The sequence below is a fragment of the Bos javanicus genome, chromosome 5 (assembly GCF_032452875.1).
Source record: "Bos javanicus breed banteng chromosome 5, ARS-OSU_banteng_1.0, whole genome shotgun sequence".
In the NCBI taxonomy this organism is placed as follows: Eukaryota; Metazoa; Chordata; class Mammalia; order Artiodactyla; family Bovidae; genus Bos; species Bos javanicus.
The window spans coordinates 65447522-65462256 of record NC_083872.1 but is presented as its reverse complement, the minus strand read 5'-3'; the positions used below and the strand labels follow the sequence as shown (position 1 = coordinate 65462256).

General features: G+C 40.2%; 1 protein-coding gene across 21 annotated transcripts in view; it reads right to left on the bottom strand.

Annotated features, from left to right (window-relative positions):
• ANO4 (anoctamin 4) overlaps nt 1–14735 on the bottom strand; it is a 431104-nt gene that overhangs the window by 59820 nt on the left and 356549 nt on the right. For all 21 annotated transcript variants that reach the window (XR_009736492.1, XM_061417051.1, XM_061417056.1 and 18 more), the window contains 2 exons: nt 3514–3596; nt 124–264 (listed from right to left, as the gene is read on the bottom strand). Coding sequence is in view for 20 of the 21 variants with exons in the window: in XM_061417051.1 (XP_061273035.1) it covers nt 124–264; nt 3514–3596 (224 nt within the window). In the remaining variant the exon portion in view is untranslated. The remainder of the gene's footprint in view (nt 1–123; nt 265–3513; nt 3597–14735) is intronic.

Genomic DNA, 14735 nt, shown 5'->3' with positions numbered 1-14735 from the left:
TGTTGTGAGGTCTAAATATCAGAACGTACAAAAAATGTATTTAAATACCTGGTATGATTATTGTTCCCATGCTATAGGTTTGTACTTTATGAAACATAGTTGTGTAAAAAAAAGGATTCATACCATAAAAAATATTCCAGATGCAGAAACAATAAGTCGGCTGCATTTATCTGCAAATGCTTGATATGGTTCTGGCTTGCCGGAAATGGGATTCATCCTCTCTTTCTTGGAATACTTGGCTTCAAACTGGGGCCGTATTTCTTCCTAAAAAACAAGCAGACACATTTTTACATACTAAAGAGGTACCTGGTCAAGAAGAAGAAAAAAAAATCATTTTACCCCACAGGAAAACAGTCAACAAATGTCACGGTCATCACTCACTCAATGATATGCACTTGGAAACCCAGGTTTAAATATTTCGAAATTGGCCACTTATTAAAGAAAATCTAAAGAATGATGATCTTCAATTATTATCATCATGGCTCTGTGATTTAGACTAATAGTTAAGTATTTCTATTATCTTATTAAATGATAGTGAGAAAGGGGCCAATTTGTCCCTGTCCCCAGTAGTTTGAAATAACTAACATGCTTTTATTATTGAGGAATGATATGAACACCAGGACAAAGAAAACTTCTCAAGAGTGAAATGTTCAGAATTCATTTTATGAGTTATAATGGCAATATAAGTCTTAGTTTTCTACAATTTTTAGTTTTTCAATTTAGGCAGCTAAAAACCTGGTGAATCTATTTTTTAAATATGCTCCTATAGGAGTCATTCACCCTTAACCATAGATTTTAATGCATTCTTAATTGGTATTGAAAACAAGGTAAACGCCTTTCAAATCCAGTTAAAATCAAGGCTCCTCTAATTCTAAATCAAGCTGAGATTTTTATTTCATTGAGTTGAGCCCCATCCAATGTGAATGGCTTCTGACTAAAAGCAATTACAGGATTAGGAAAAGATAAGCAACAAAACGGTGTGCTGAAGTGGTTCTGACTAATTAGGAACTTGTTTTATGTGAGTCTCTTGGAAGAGGCAGGAAAAGGAGCAGAAACTCTGGTGCAAGGGAGACTTGAGTTAATTCAGGCAGAAACACTCAAGAGCTGGGTGAAGGTACTGACAGAAAGCAAAGAAGGACCTGACAGGAGAGAAATTATGGAGGGTCTGGTAGGGGCCACCCTGTGTAGGAGGAAAGGCAGCCTGATGCTGGCTTCACGCAGATAATCAGGAAGGTCATGGGGAGAGACAATTATAAACAGCCTCTGCCTCCTTTATTTCAGGTAGTTATACCTTAGGATATATCAGATCTAGAATATTCTGCTTCTTTGGGAAACTCAATTCATCAGGCTATAAGTGTCATCAAGGGTCACTAAGTTAATCATGCAGAAACTGAGGTCAATCATGGAGGCACACCTGTCATCCTGGGTACGATAGGCTAAGTTTGTCCTCACCCTACCTCCCAATTCATAAGCTGAAGTCCTTACCCTCAGTATCTCAGAATGTGTCTGTATTTGGAGTCAGGGTCCTGCAGATGTAATTAAGTTAAAATGAAGTCATTAGGGTGAACCCCAATCCAACATGACTAGTGTCTTTGTAAGAAGAGCACATTTAGAGACATGCACAGAGAGAAGACCATGTGAAGACTCATGGAGTAGATGGCCATCGACAAGCCAAAGACAGAGACAGGGAACAGATCCTTCCCTCATGGCCCTCAGAAGAAACCAGTCCTGCCAATGATCTCGGACTGCTCACCTCCAAACTGTGAGACTAAGCCAACCAGTCAGTGTGCTTTGTTATGGCAGCCTTAGCCAGTAATACTCTGGGTTACCCCTGAAGGAGGCATGCAGCTCATCTGGGTTCTTCTGCACAGCAAGCTGAGAGCCACAGGCTAGGAGTAACAGGCATTTCTACATTGAATCCCAAACAGAACTGGAACTGCACACAGCTCCTGACTTGACCTCTACACAGGGGTGCTGAGTGAAAGCACGGTTCAGCACTCCATGCTTTTAACAGGGCTGGGAATCCAGAAAGATCCAGACTTACCAGAGATACGTTTACCCTAAAGGTACCCACATAGTGTGCCCACCACAAGTGTCAGTGGTGACTTTAGACTGGTTTAATCAAAGTTACTTAAATAATGCTACACTTTGTAGCCAACAGGGGAGAATTTAGAAACATTTTTCTTTAGAAATGAAAAAAAAAAAAATCCAAAGGTGAAGTAATTTGCCTTAGACAACATAGCTTCTTGGTGGTGACCTGGATACCCAGGAAACAGCATTTTCCATCCCATGTGAAAGCTACTCCTATACACACATGGAACAAAAACCAGAACAGCTCCACCCAGGAGGAAGTCTCGAATGCAGTTTTGCTGCAGTTGGTAGCTTTCAGAAACCTGGGCGGTCCCTTCCAACTCAGAAAACCATTTTCTAGAGAGTGAATGCTTATACAAGCCTGAGAGGGGCCTTAGCACAGGAACAAGGATTGCTGAAAATCCCAGTATCATGTCTATATTTAAAAATTACCCAAATATGTTCATGGGCTTGAGGAGAAAAGGCATCCATCCACAAGGTATGATTTGAAGGAAAAAACATTCCTCTCAAAATTATGTCCCCTACAAAACCTATCCCAGGGCTAAAATTCTCAGTTATGTTTACAGACGATTCCATTTAATTTATAAAAATAAACATATGTGTCTCCTGGAAGGAAAACACCCATTAAGACCCATGGTCATATCATATATGATGACTGCATTGGATTTACTTGCACCCGTAGACTCTCAGGAAATGGAACTCAGGAGAGGCAGGGGATGAGAGGAAAGAAAGACGAGTTCAGGCCTGAGTGACTCTCAAGGGAAAGCAGGGTCCGAGAGACATACAATAACCAAACTCAGCATGGGGCCTTAAGACTTTTGACATAAAGACCAGACACAGGTTAGGAAAGGGCATGGTGTACTGGCCGGGAAGGGAGAGTAACATGTCTGAGGGCCCAAGTTTACCTCTGCTGGACAGTTTTATCTAGCGGTGGCCGGCTTTTAGCACATCAACCAAAGAGCATGCATGCGTAGTGGTTCCCCCTCGGTATTTATCAAGTAAGAATCCTTCTGAGCTGTCCAGGGTCCTGAAGACTTAATCATTTCCTTGGAGAACTTTAGGAGGTCTGCTTTCAAGTGCCTATAACTGTAAACTAATATTCTCCTGACACAGTAAAGAGAATGGATAATATTTAAGGAAACTAAACAAATCTTACTACCAATTCTTCTAATGCCTCTGCATACAAGTGAAATGCTTTACTTAGCCATGAACTTTTTACTCCACTAAGAAATCAAAATGTATTTTTTAAAATTCTTCTGCTACATTTTTATAATGCTTGAAATTTCCTGCAGAGACAGGTATAAAAATGCTTTATGAGTCAACCTGACTTCTATCACAGAGCAGAAAGTGATGACTCAAAAGGGATTGTGTATTTCTTGATTATCTGCTTTTTTTCTTTTAATTGAGGTAAATAATACAAACCTCCTCTTCTTCCCAGTCTATCAAATCCCAGTCATAAGCAATTACTGCTCTCCGTCTTTTCCAAAACTCCAGGAAAACTGTTGCTGGAACAAGCAGAGAAAGACAGATATTTTCAAATAAAACAATGTCTTGAACTGTGTCAACAGATAATGAAGCCATTGTAAAGAATGACAGCTGTTTGTGTAAGCATTCTTGAATATCGGAATTTCTAGCTAAACATCATTTAACAAAGATCATTTTCTGAGAATTACTAAGCCTGTGTCAAACATAATGAAAACTCAAGAGATTTAAATTAAGCTGATTTGCAAGTCATGGCAGAACAGACTTATTAGAATGACAAAGCTTCTGGGATGTAAGAATACAGAAAACTAGGTTATCAATATCTTTCTATCTGATTGAGTATTTAACAACTTATTGACCAGAGATATATTAATACATCTTTTGTTACCTGAACATTATTGACTAGAGACGTATCAATAATCACTTACATAATAAATTGCCAGAGAAGGAAATGGCAACCCACTCCAGTATTCTTGCCCGGAGAATCCCATGGACAGAGGAGCTGGCAGGCTACAGTCTGTGGAGTTGCAAGAGTCAGATACGACTTAGCAACTAAACTACTACTACTAACAAATTGCCAGCTACCGGTGTTAGTTTCTACAAAAATCCCCTGGTCAATAATGTGTTAAACAGCGAGGGACAGAAAAGCGAAAACAAAACTTAGCAGTTCACATGTATTTAACTGGCAGAGATTTCTCATTCCCTCCAATCCTCCTCAGGACAAATATCCTCATATTAAAGGCAAAGTGTGTAAATTGTATTAAAAAACCTTTTCAAGACTGTTCCAACCTTTTTCAACCTTTACCTTTACTACCCAGGTAAAGCTGATGGTGATCCTCATTTAGCCAAAGTAACTTTCTACTCAATTCAGTTTAAATATATCAACACAAACGAATTGCTGAGTATTATAAAATGACAGGTCAAAATATGATCAAGACATATTCCTGTTGCCTAGGAAGCCACAAGCCAGAAGAGGGGACACGTGCATGCATTCACTCACTCACTCAGAGTATGGCTGCAACTAAGAATCGCACAGAGACACCCTAGGAGAGGGAACTGTCAGATCCATCTCTACTGGGTCTTACTGTGTAGTCAGATTAGAAAAAGGGGAAAATATGTCAATGTCCTATGTTTGCAATCAGTTTCATGGAGAAAAGTAAGCATCCAAATGTTCATTCCAAAGAGAGATAATGACTTCCTTCTTTTCTGCTCCCCTTTGCCCTCAGTTCAGTTCAGTCACTCAGTCATGTCCGACTCTGTGACCCCATGGACTAGCACGCCAGGCTTCCCTGTCCACCACCAATCCCCAGAGCTTGCTCAGACTCATGTCCATCTAGTTGGTGATGGGGATCTGTCGTCCTCTTCTCCTCCTGCCTTCAATCTTTTTCAGCATCTTTCCTCATTAGTGGAAAGATTCCTCATTAGTGGAAAGATTCCTCAGTATTGAGACATAGAACACATATTTAAAAATAAGTAAGTGGAAAGATATTATAAGGTAACAGTTAAGAGCTCTCTGGCTTGTGACTTAGACATTCTTAGACTTGAAATCCAGTTCAGATACAAGCTGTGCTACTATTGGCAAGTGAATTAACATTTCTAATTCTCAATATCCTGCTAAGCAAATGAAAGATGGCAATATAATCCCTATCTCCAATGACAAAATTCAAAATGCTCTAAAAGTTTTAAGTTTTTCTTCCTAGGTCTGGCACAAATTCATCATGTGGCAAGCTGTGCCCTTGACTGAGGTGATGCTACTCAAAGTCTTTATTAATCCATCTTCTTAGACTAATGAGGGTGACCAAAGCATAAGTGACTTGTAGGACAATACTGAGTGGTCTAACACATATAATTGAAATACTAGATAATATGATTCTGGAAAGTTTTCTAAAAACATGCAAGATCTGTACACTGGAAATTATATAACATTGCTTAAATAAATTATGGAACAATTAAATAAATGAGCTAACTGACATTCATGGATAGAAATATTTGAAATTAAGTCTTCAGAATTCCCAAATTGATTTACTGCTTCAACTCAACTGCAATCTGATACTAGCATTTTGGAAGGGGTAGAAGTTGACAAGGTAACTCTACAATTTATATGGAAATGCAAAGGACCTAAAGTAGACCAACCAATTTAAAAAGAATAAGTTTCTGAGGCTTACTATTATACTATAATAATTGAAAGAGGATGTTATTATATAAAAGTACATGTATAGATCAAATAGAAAAAATTCCAGGTTTAGACCCACACATGGTAAATTGATTTTCAACCCAAAAATGGCAAGAAAATTCAAGGAAGAAAAGGATAATCTTACAGCAAGTAGTACAGGAAAAACTGGATACCCACATACACAAATGGATCTGACCCTTACCTTACACAATATACAAAAATCATCTTGAGATAACTCATGGACCTAACTATATGATCTAAAACTATAAGTTCTCTAGAAGAAAATACAGAAGAAAATCTTAGGAATCTTAAATTGGCAAAGATTTCTTAAATAAAAAGCACAGAATAAAAGAAAAAACTAATATGGAGTATACTGGAAGAAAAAATTCTTACTTTTTAAAAGATACCATTAATAACATAAAAATGAAAATTACAAACTGGAAAAATATTTGCAAACATATATATGCTAAAGGACTTCTATCCAGATTAAATAAATAACTTTTAAATATAAGAAGACAGTAACATATGGGCATTTGAACAAACACTTCAATAAAGATGTGTAGATTGCAAACAAGTTCATGGAAAGATGTTCAACATCAGTAGTCATCAGGGAAATGCAAATTAAAACCACAATGGGATAACACTATATACACTATGATGATAAAGACTATTAATTCCACGTTTGTAAGGATGTAGAACACCTGGAGCTCTCATATAATGCTGTTGGGAATGCACAATTGCATAGCCACAATTTTTTTTAAAATAAAGTTAGACATTCTCCTATTCTATGATCAGCAATGCCATTCTCAATTATTTTTCCAGGAGAAATAGATAACAAAGACTTTTATGCAAAACGTCCAAAGAAGTTTATGCTGCTGCTGCTGCTGCTAAGTCGCTTCAGTCGTGTCCGACTCTGTGCAACCCCATAGACGGCAGCCCACCAGGCTTCCCCGTCCCTGGGATTCTCTAGGCAAGAACACTGGAGTGGGTTGCCATTTCCTTCTCCTAAAGAAGTTTATAAAAGCCATTAAGTCTTAGACGAATAAAAGCTGGATTGAACCAAATACTTATTAACATTTGGATAAACAAATGAATAAAATGAATAAGCAAATTTCAGTACATCTCAGGCAAGGGAATATTATTCTGTATTAAAAAGAACAAATTATAGACATATGCAACAACACGTATGAATCTCAACAGCATCAATCTTAGTGGAAGAAACAAAATGCTGAATACTGAAAGATTCTATTTGTATGAAATTCTAGAACAGATGAAACTACAATGACAGAGAGCGTGTTGGAGGTTGCCAAGAGGCTGACTTCAGAGGCACGAGGAAACTTTCTGGAGGATGAAAATGTTTTATGTCATCATTATGGTAACAGTTACATGACTATATATGATTTGACATGATTTGTCAAAATGTTCACCTAAAAATCACTGGATTTTATCTTATGTAAATTATACCTAACCAAAGCTGACAAAAACATTTCATGATTCTGTCACCCAGAGAAAACCACCATTAATACATTATAAAATATCTTTGTTTAGCTCACAGGAAACATCTTGACCAGGCCCACCAGTGAATGACTGCAGGAAAGAAGAAATTAACACATTCCTCTCCAGAGTCTGGCCAGAACCAGGAAATACCTGCAACGACTTATAGCTTCTTTTACTTTACCTCTTCACTCTCCCTGCTTTGTTCTAAAAATGAAACTGGCATCCAAACCCAGGCAAGATAGTTCTTTAAATACCAGTCGACTATCTTCTCAGTCTGCTGGCTTTTCAAATAAAGCTGCTGTGCTGTGCTTAGTTGTACAGTCATGTCCGATGCTTTGCAACCTATGGACTGCAGCCGACCAGGCTTCTCTGTTTGTGGGGATTCTCCAGGCAAGAATACTGGAGTGGGTTGCCATGCCCTCCTCCAGAGGAATCTTCCCAACCCAGGCATCAAACTTGGTCTCCCGCATTGCAGGTGGATTCTTTACTGTCTGAGCCATGACGGAAGCCCTCATGAGGAAGACTCCTCATAATACTGGAGTGGGGAGCCTATTGCTTCTCCAGGGGATCTTCCCAACCCAGGAATTGAACTGGGGTCTCTTGCATTGCAGGCAGATTTTACCAGATGAGATACCAGGGAAGCCTAAAGTCGCTATTCCTTACCCCAAAACCTCATGTCTCAATTTAATGGCCTGTTGAGCAGTGAGCAGTAGAAACGTGATGATGCTGTGAAAGTGTTGCACTCAATATGCCAGAAAATTTGGAAAACTTAGCAGTGGCCACAGGACTGGAAAAGGTCAGTTTTCATTCCAATCCCTAAGAAAGGCAATGCCAAAGAATGCTCAAACTACCGCACAATTGCACTCATCTCATATGCTAGTAAAGTAATGCTCAAAATTCTCTAAGCCAGGCTTCAACAATACGTGAACCCTGAACTTCCAGCTATTCAAGCTGGTTTTAGAAAAGGCAGAGGAACCAGAGATCAAATTGCCAACATCTGCTGGATCATTGAAAAAGCAAGAGAATTCCAGGAAAATATCTATTGCTGTTTTATTGACTATACCAAAGCCATTGACTGTGTGGATCACAATAAACTGTGGAAAATTCTGAAAGAGATGGGAATACCAACCACCTGACCTGCCTCTTGAGAAACCTGTAAGCAGGTCAGAAAGCAACAGGTAGAACTGGACATGGAACAACAGACTGGTTCCAAATTGGAAAAGGAGTACATCAAGGCTGTATGTTTTCACCCTGCTTATTTAACTTATATGCAGAGTGCATCATGAGAAACGCTGGGCTGGATGAAGCACAAACTGGAATCAAGGTTGCTGGGAGAAATATCCATAACCTCAGATATGCAGATGACACCACCCTTATGGCAGAAATCGAAGAAGCACTAAAGAGCCTCTTGATGAAAGTGAAAGAGGAGAGTGGAAAAGTTGGCTTAAAGCTCAACATTCAGAAAACAAAGATCATGGCATCCAGTCCCATCACTTCATGGCAAATAGATGGGGAAACAGTAGAAACAGTGGCAGACTTTATCTTTTTTGGGGCTCCAAAATCACTGCAGATGGTGACTACAGCCATGAAATAAAAAGACACTTACTCCTTGGAAGAAAAGTTATGATCAAACTAGACAGCATATTAAAAAGCAGAGACATTATTTTGCCAACAAAGGTCTGTCTAGTCAAGGTTGTGGTTTTCCAGTAGTCGTGTATGGATATGAGAGTTGGACTATAAAGAAAGCTGAGCACTGAAGAATTGATGCTTTTGAACTGTGGTGCTGGAAAAAACTCTTGAGAGTCCCTTGGACTGCAAGGAGATCCAACCAGTCTGTCCTAAAGGAAATCAGTGTTGAATATTCATTGGAAGGACTGATGTTGAAGCTGAAATTCCAATACTTTGGCCACCTGATAAGAAGAGCTGACTCATTAGAAAAGACCCTGATGCTGGGAAAGATTGAAGGCGAGAGGAGAAGGGGATGACAGAGGATGAGATGGTTGGATGGCATCACTGACTCAATGGACATGAGTTTGAGTAAACTCCAGGAGCTGGTGATGGACAGGGAGGCCTGGTGTGCTACAGTCCATGGGGCTGCAAAGAGTTGGACACGACTGAGCGACTGAACTAAACTGAGCAGTGAGCAGTAGGAACTTGGACACAGTAACACTAAAATACTCCAAATCACACTTTATTTGTACACTTTGCATCCTAAAGAAAACTTAAATACAGCTTTGTGTTATGTTATTATGTGCTTTGAAAGAATTTTTAATGGCTACTTACAATTTCCTTAACCATTCTATTGTTGGATATTTAGGTTATTTTCAGTTTTTACCTAATATAAACAAAGCAAGGAAACATTTTTATGTATAATGTTCTTATTCTGTGGAGAAGGCAATGGCACCCCACTCCAGTACTCTTGCCTGGAAAATCCCATGGATGGAGGAGCCTGGTAGGCTGTAGTCCATGGGGTCGCGAAGAGTCGGACAGGACTGAGCGACTTCCCTTTCACTTTTCACTTTGATGCATTGGAGAAGGAAATGGCAACCCACTCCAGTGTTCTTGCCTGGAGAATCTCAGGGATGGGGGAGCCTGGTGGGCTGCCGTCTCTGGGGTCGCAAAGAGTCGGACACGACCGAAGCAACTTAGCAGCAGCGGCAGAAGCTGATACCCAATTCTGCATAAAATTTTGACTGAGCCCTGGAACAACCTTCTAAGTGGCTCCCTGCTACTTACTGGTCCCCACTTTTACCCCTTCCACTGTTGCCACAGTTGCTTCCCAAACACAACTGATCATGCCACATCCAAGTTTACAACGTCACTTGGCTTTCTATTGCCCACAGGGTGAAGCCATGGTTCTCTGTTGTGGTACAGATGTCCTGTGGTAAGCAGGATTCAGGCTTCAACATGCACTGTTACAGTTGAATTTTGTCCCCCCTGGCAAAAATATTTTTATGTCTCAAACCCCAACCTCAGAATGTCACTTTCTTTGGAAATAAAGTAACTACAGATTAACTAGTTGAGTTCATCCTGGAGTAGGTGGGCCCTTAACTGAATATGATTAGTATCCATATATAAGAATACTGCCATGTGAAGACACAGGGAGAATGCAGGTGAAGGTCGGGGTAGAGATTGGGCTGATGTGTCAACAAGCCAAGGATCACTGGGCATCACAAGGATCTAAGAGAAAGGCAGGGAACAGGTTCCCCCCCAGAGCCTCCCAAAGGAACCCACCTTGCTCACACCTTGATTTTGGACATCTTGCCTCCAGAAATGTGAAAGAATAAATTTCTGTTGTTTTAAGCCACCTACTTTTGTGGCATGTTATTACAGCACCCTTAGGAAACTAAGATACATTCTATGTCCCTAGCACATGGAGTGTTCAAGCATTCCTTTTCAGAGTTTTGTCCACACAGTTTTCAGCTCAGAATGTTATTCAAACTTCTCCCTGACTCCACTCCTTTGTCTGGCAAATTTAAGACTTGGTTCTAACATCTCTCCTTGGGTGAAACTTTTTCTCCTTTTCCTTTTTGCCTAAGGAAGTTGGCTGCATGGACCCTCACTGTCCCTTCATAAATCAGACTTAATGCCCACTATTATAATTACCAACTTTTGAAAGCACAGATCACATCTTATTCATTTTAGGGGGTAAACCCAGTGCCAAGAGACAGAGAATATACACTGTCTGCTGAGTAATGAAATCTTATAACAGCCTATAGAAGGTGCATGCCACCATAGACATATTTTGGTACAACTCTGAGTTTGGCAGATTCAGTTCAGTTGCTCAGTTATGTCCAATTCTTTGTGACTCCATGGACTGCAGCACACCAGGCTTTCCTGTCCACCATGCCCAGAGTTTACTCAAACTCATGTCCATTGAGTCAGTGATGCCATCCAACCATCTCGTCCTCTGTTGTCCCCTTCTCCTCCCGCCTTCAATCTTTCCCAGCATCAGGTGGCCAAAGTATTAGAGTTTCAGCTTCAGCATGAGTCCTTTCAATGAATATTCAGAACTGATTTCCTTTAGGATGGACTGGTTGGATCTCCTTGTAGTTCAAGGGACTCTCAAGAGTCTTCTCCAACACCACAGTTCAAAAGCATCAATTATTTGGCACTCAGCTTTCTTCACAGTCCAACTCTCACATTCATACATGACTCCTGGAAAAACCATAGCCTTGACTAGATGGACCTTTTTTGGCAAAGTAATGTCTCTGCTTTTTAATATGCTGTCTAGGTTGTTCACGGCTTTTCTTCCACGGAGCAAGTGTCTTTTTATTTTATGGCTGCAGTCACCATCTGCAGTGATTTTGGAGCCCAAGAAAATAAAGATTAGATCTGGTTTAAATTCAAGACTCTGCCACTTACCAGCTGCTTAGGTAATCTTGGGTCAAGTTACATAAACATAACCTCTCTGAGCCTCAATATCTTCAAGAGGGAAATATTAATTTCTTTCTGGTGGGTTATAAGAAATCGATGACATGTCATATGTGACTGTACTTATGTACCTAATAGGCATTTAGTAAATGTGTATCTTTCTTTTTTTGAATATATAATCACCAGTTTTTGTTGGATGATATGAGTATAAAAAATAAAATTAGTGTAAATATCTAAAAACAAAGACAAATTATATAATTCATGTAAAAAAATGAGACATACTTCATTCATCAATCACTGATGAGACCATATACAGAATCTTTGAATTTGCATTTAAACAACCACAAACTTTTTATTTTGATTGGAAAGCTCTGAGGAGCTTGATTTGTTTGTTTACTGGGGATAATTTAATTTTCGGCAATGCTAAAAAAGGAAGAAACAAACAACAGAGGAAGGAGAACAAAAAGAGAAGAGAGGGAGATAATATGCTTCCTGGCGAATCTCTGCCAGTATCAAACTCTCCAACGACTCATTGTATTTTCCCCTAGGGAGAGAGCTAATTTAAGCCATAAATGTTCTGGTCCCTGAATCTTTCTAAACCACTCGGATTCAAGCCCAGAGCCCTAGGCTCATAGTATACCGGGTTGACCAAAAAGTTCATTCAGGTTTTCTGTAAGCGCTTACTAAAAACCCAAACAAACTTTTTGGCCAATCCAGTACCTCTCGGGTCCCCAGGAGGCCCTGCCATCATGTACACACATATAAGAACAAGGTGGTAGAGAGCTCTGTCAAGATTTCTAACCCCGCACAAAGGCCCTCCTGAGTGCTACAGATGGTTTCCAAATGGAACCGTATTGTTTCTCTGGTGAACACAAAGCAAAAGGCAACAAAGCAAACACATCAACTTCATCCCTTCCGAGGGCTTGTAAACCACTTACATCTGTTCTGTCATCTCCATATCCAGCAATTTCCCGAAATAAAGTGCATGTGTTTTCCTAAATGTTGTAACTTGTCGATCGTAAAGGCTGGTCCTGAGGCCATTAAACCAAGCTTGGTTAGAACTGACACGCTTTTACAGAACACTGCCGTCACAAAGCGGCATTTATAGCGGACTCAGGAAGAGTGTAACAGTGCTTTATCTCAAAATCCAGCTCTTTGAAGCAGAAGCAAACAGGATTACAGACAGCACATGATCCTAGTGGTGCAGTGGAGGAGCTAAGCTTGTCCCGTTTTAACTCCTGGCCTTACCACTGTCTATCTATTGCCCAATTCTCTCGTCTATCACATGGGAATAGTGACAGTCCCTTTGTCAAAGGTTGCTCTACAGATTAACTAATTATGTCTATACTGATCTATACTGATGCTGTACAATGCTTAGCACAGTGTCCAGGATGCAGTAAGCCCTTAGTAAAGGCTTGTGTTATTGTAAGTGTTACTATTATTGGCAAGTCTAGATTTCTGCAAGAGGCAAAGTCCTACCTACAAAGAAAACACCTGGGATAAATCATTCTTTTTCTCAAACTAGCTTACTTCTGGGAACAATACAGGATTTAAACAGGAAGGTGTCAATGAAGACAAAGTGATTCAGGAAATGAATTATTCCAGGCTTGCCTTGCCTGGAGCGGCCCCAAAATGTTCCCTTGTGCTCAATGGTTATTACACAACATCTATCAGATTCTTAATGAATACCCTCTAACGCACGAGTGCTGTCAGATCTCCAGCCCACCTACTTGCAGCCTCCATGCTTCAGGCTTCACTTCAGCCCACTGAGGTTGGCAGAGATAAAATAATAAAATCTATCTGTTGTCCCCAGTATAAAATGTTCCAACTTGCAAGGAAGGAATGCCATCCCTTTATAATGGTGGTACTGGGTGAGGGGTGGCGATGACAACCTCTACCTTACAGACAATTATCATTCTACCAGAATTTTAGTTCTGGGTAACTATGGGAGAAGAAAATATGATTTCAGTCAAGTGTATGTTAAATTGATGGGACACTGAAGTGGGCAAGGGAGTTTTAGGTATCAATTCTTCCAGAACACTACTCTCTCTACAGAAGTGTTAACTCATTACACAGTAGACCTGTAGCCCAAAGCACAGCTTCCCCATATGTGTGCCAGGAATAGATTATAGGTTTGCAAGAGGTACTAATCCCACAGTTTGGGAGGCAACTAGGGCTAGGAGGCTTAAGGCAGTATTATACCTGGCCACAAGCAGGCTCCTTCATGGACATTAGCATATTGTACAAGTATTATCACTTTCTACGTGTCATGACTTGAAGTTTGGAAACCATTGGTTTAGGAAATGAGTACTTTTTCAGTCTCCTCATTTGTAACCATGGCAAAACTGCAGTACTGGATGGCTTATTACGTTTCATGATCATGGTTACCAGTACATTCTAGAAAAGCCAGATACACATTCTTGACCTGAGAGGTCATTCCTGTATCCAAAACTCTATTATGGTTAGCTTCCATTGTTTGCAAGAGATACAGTAATGGGTAGCACAAATTATGAGGGCTTTTGCAAGGCCCACCAGAGGAGGCAGAAATCCCACGGGAATTAAAAGACTGGACCTATTCAGACAGGATATGGAAGCCAACAGCTTGAGAGATTATAGACATAAGAGACCCTGGGGCTTCACCCTGATACTTCACATGACTTGGCTACATTCTCTCTCTGCTTCTCTCTGGGGGATTGTCTTGCGTTTTCTCCAAGTTGGCTACCAGTTGGTTTCTGTACCCTCTAGTCTAATTTTCTTCCACTAGTTCTTTGTTTCTGCTTATTTCTAGGTTCTGATTGATAACTTCAGTTATCAATTATCAATTGATATCAGTTATCAATCATAACTTCAGTCTGCTCAGGATTCCTCCTGGCCCTCACTGCTAGCCACTGTCAGTCTCTCTCCCTTCTTCCCTCTCTGCATCTTTCCGTGTCAGTTTCTACTACCAATTCCCAGTGTCCTTCAACATTCTCCAAGTCACATTCTTAAGAATAAGACTCTGGGTGGCACTACCAGTTCCTGTTTGGCCAGAACCTCAGAACTTCTCCCAGGCCACTTTCACCAACCGATGGTTTGACTACTCCTGGGACAAACACCCACTGGGTGAGAGGAACTGGTA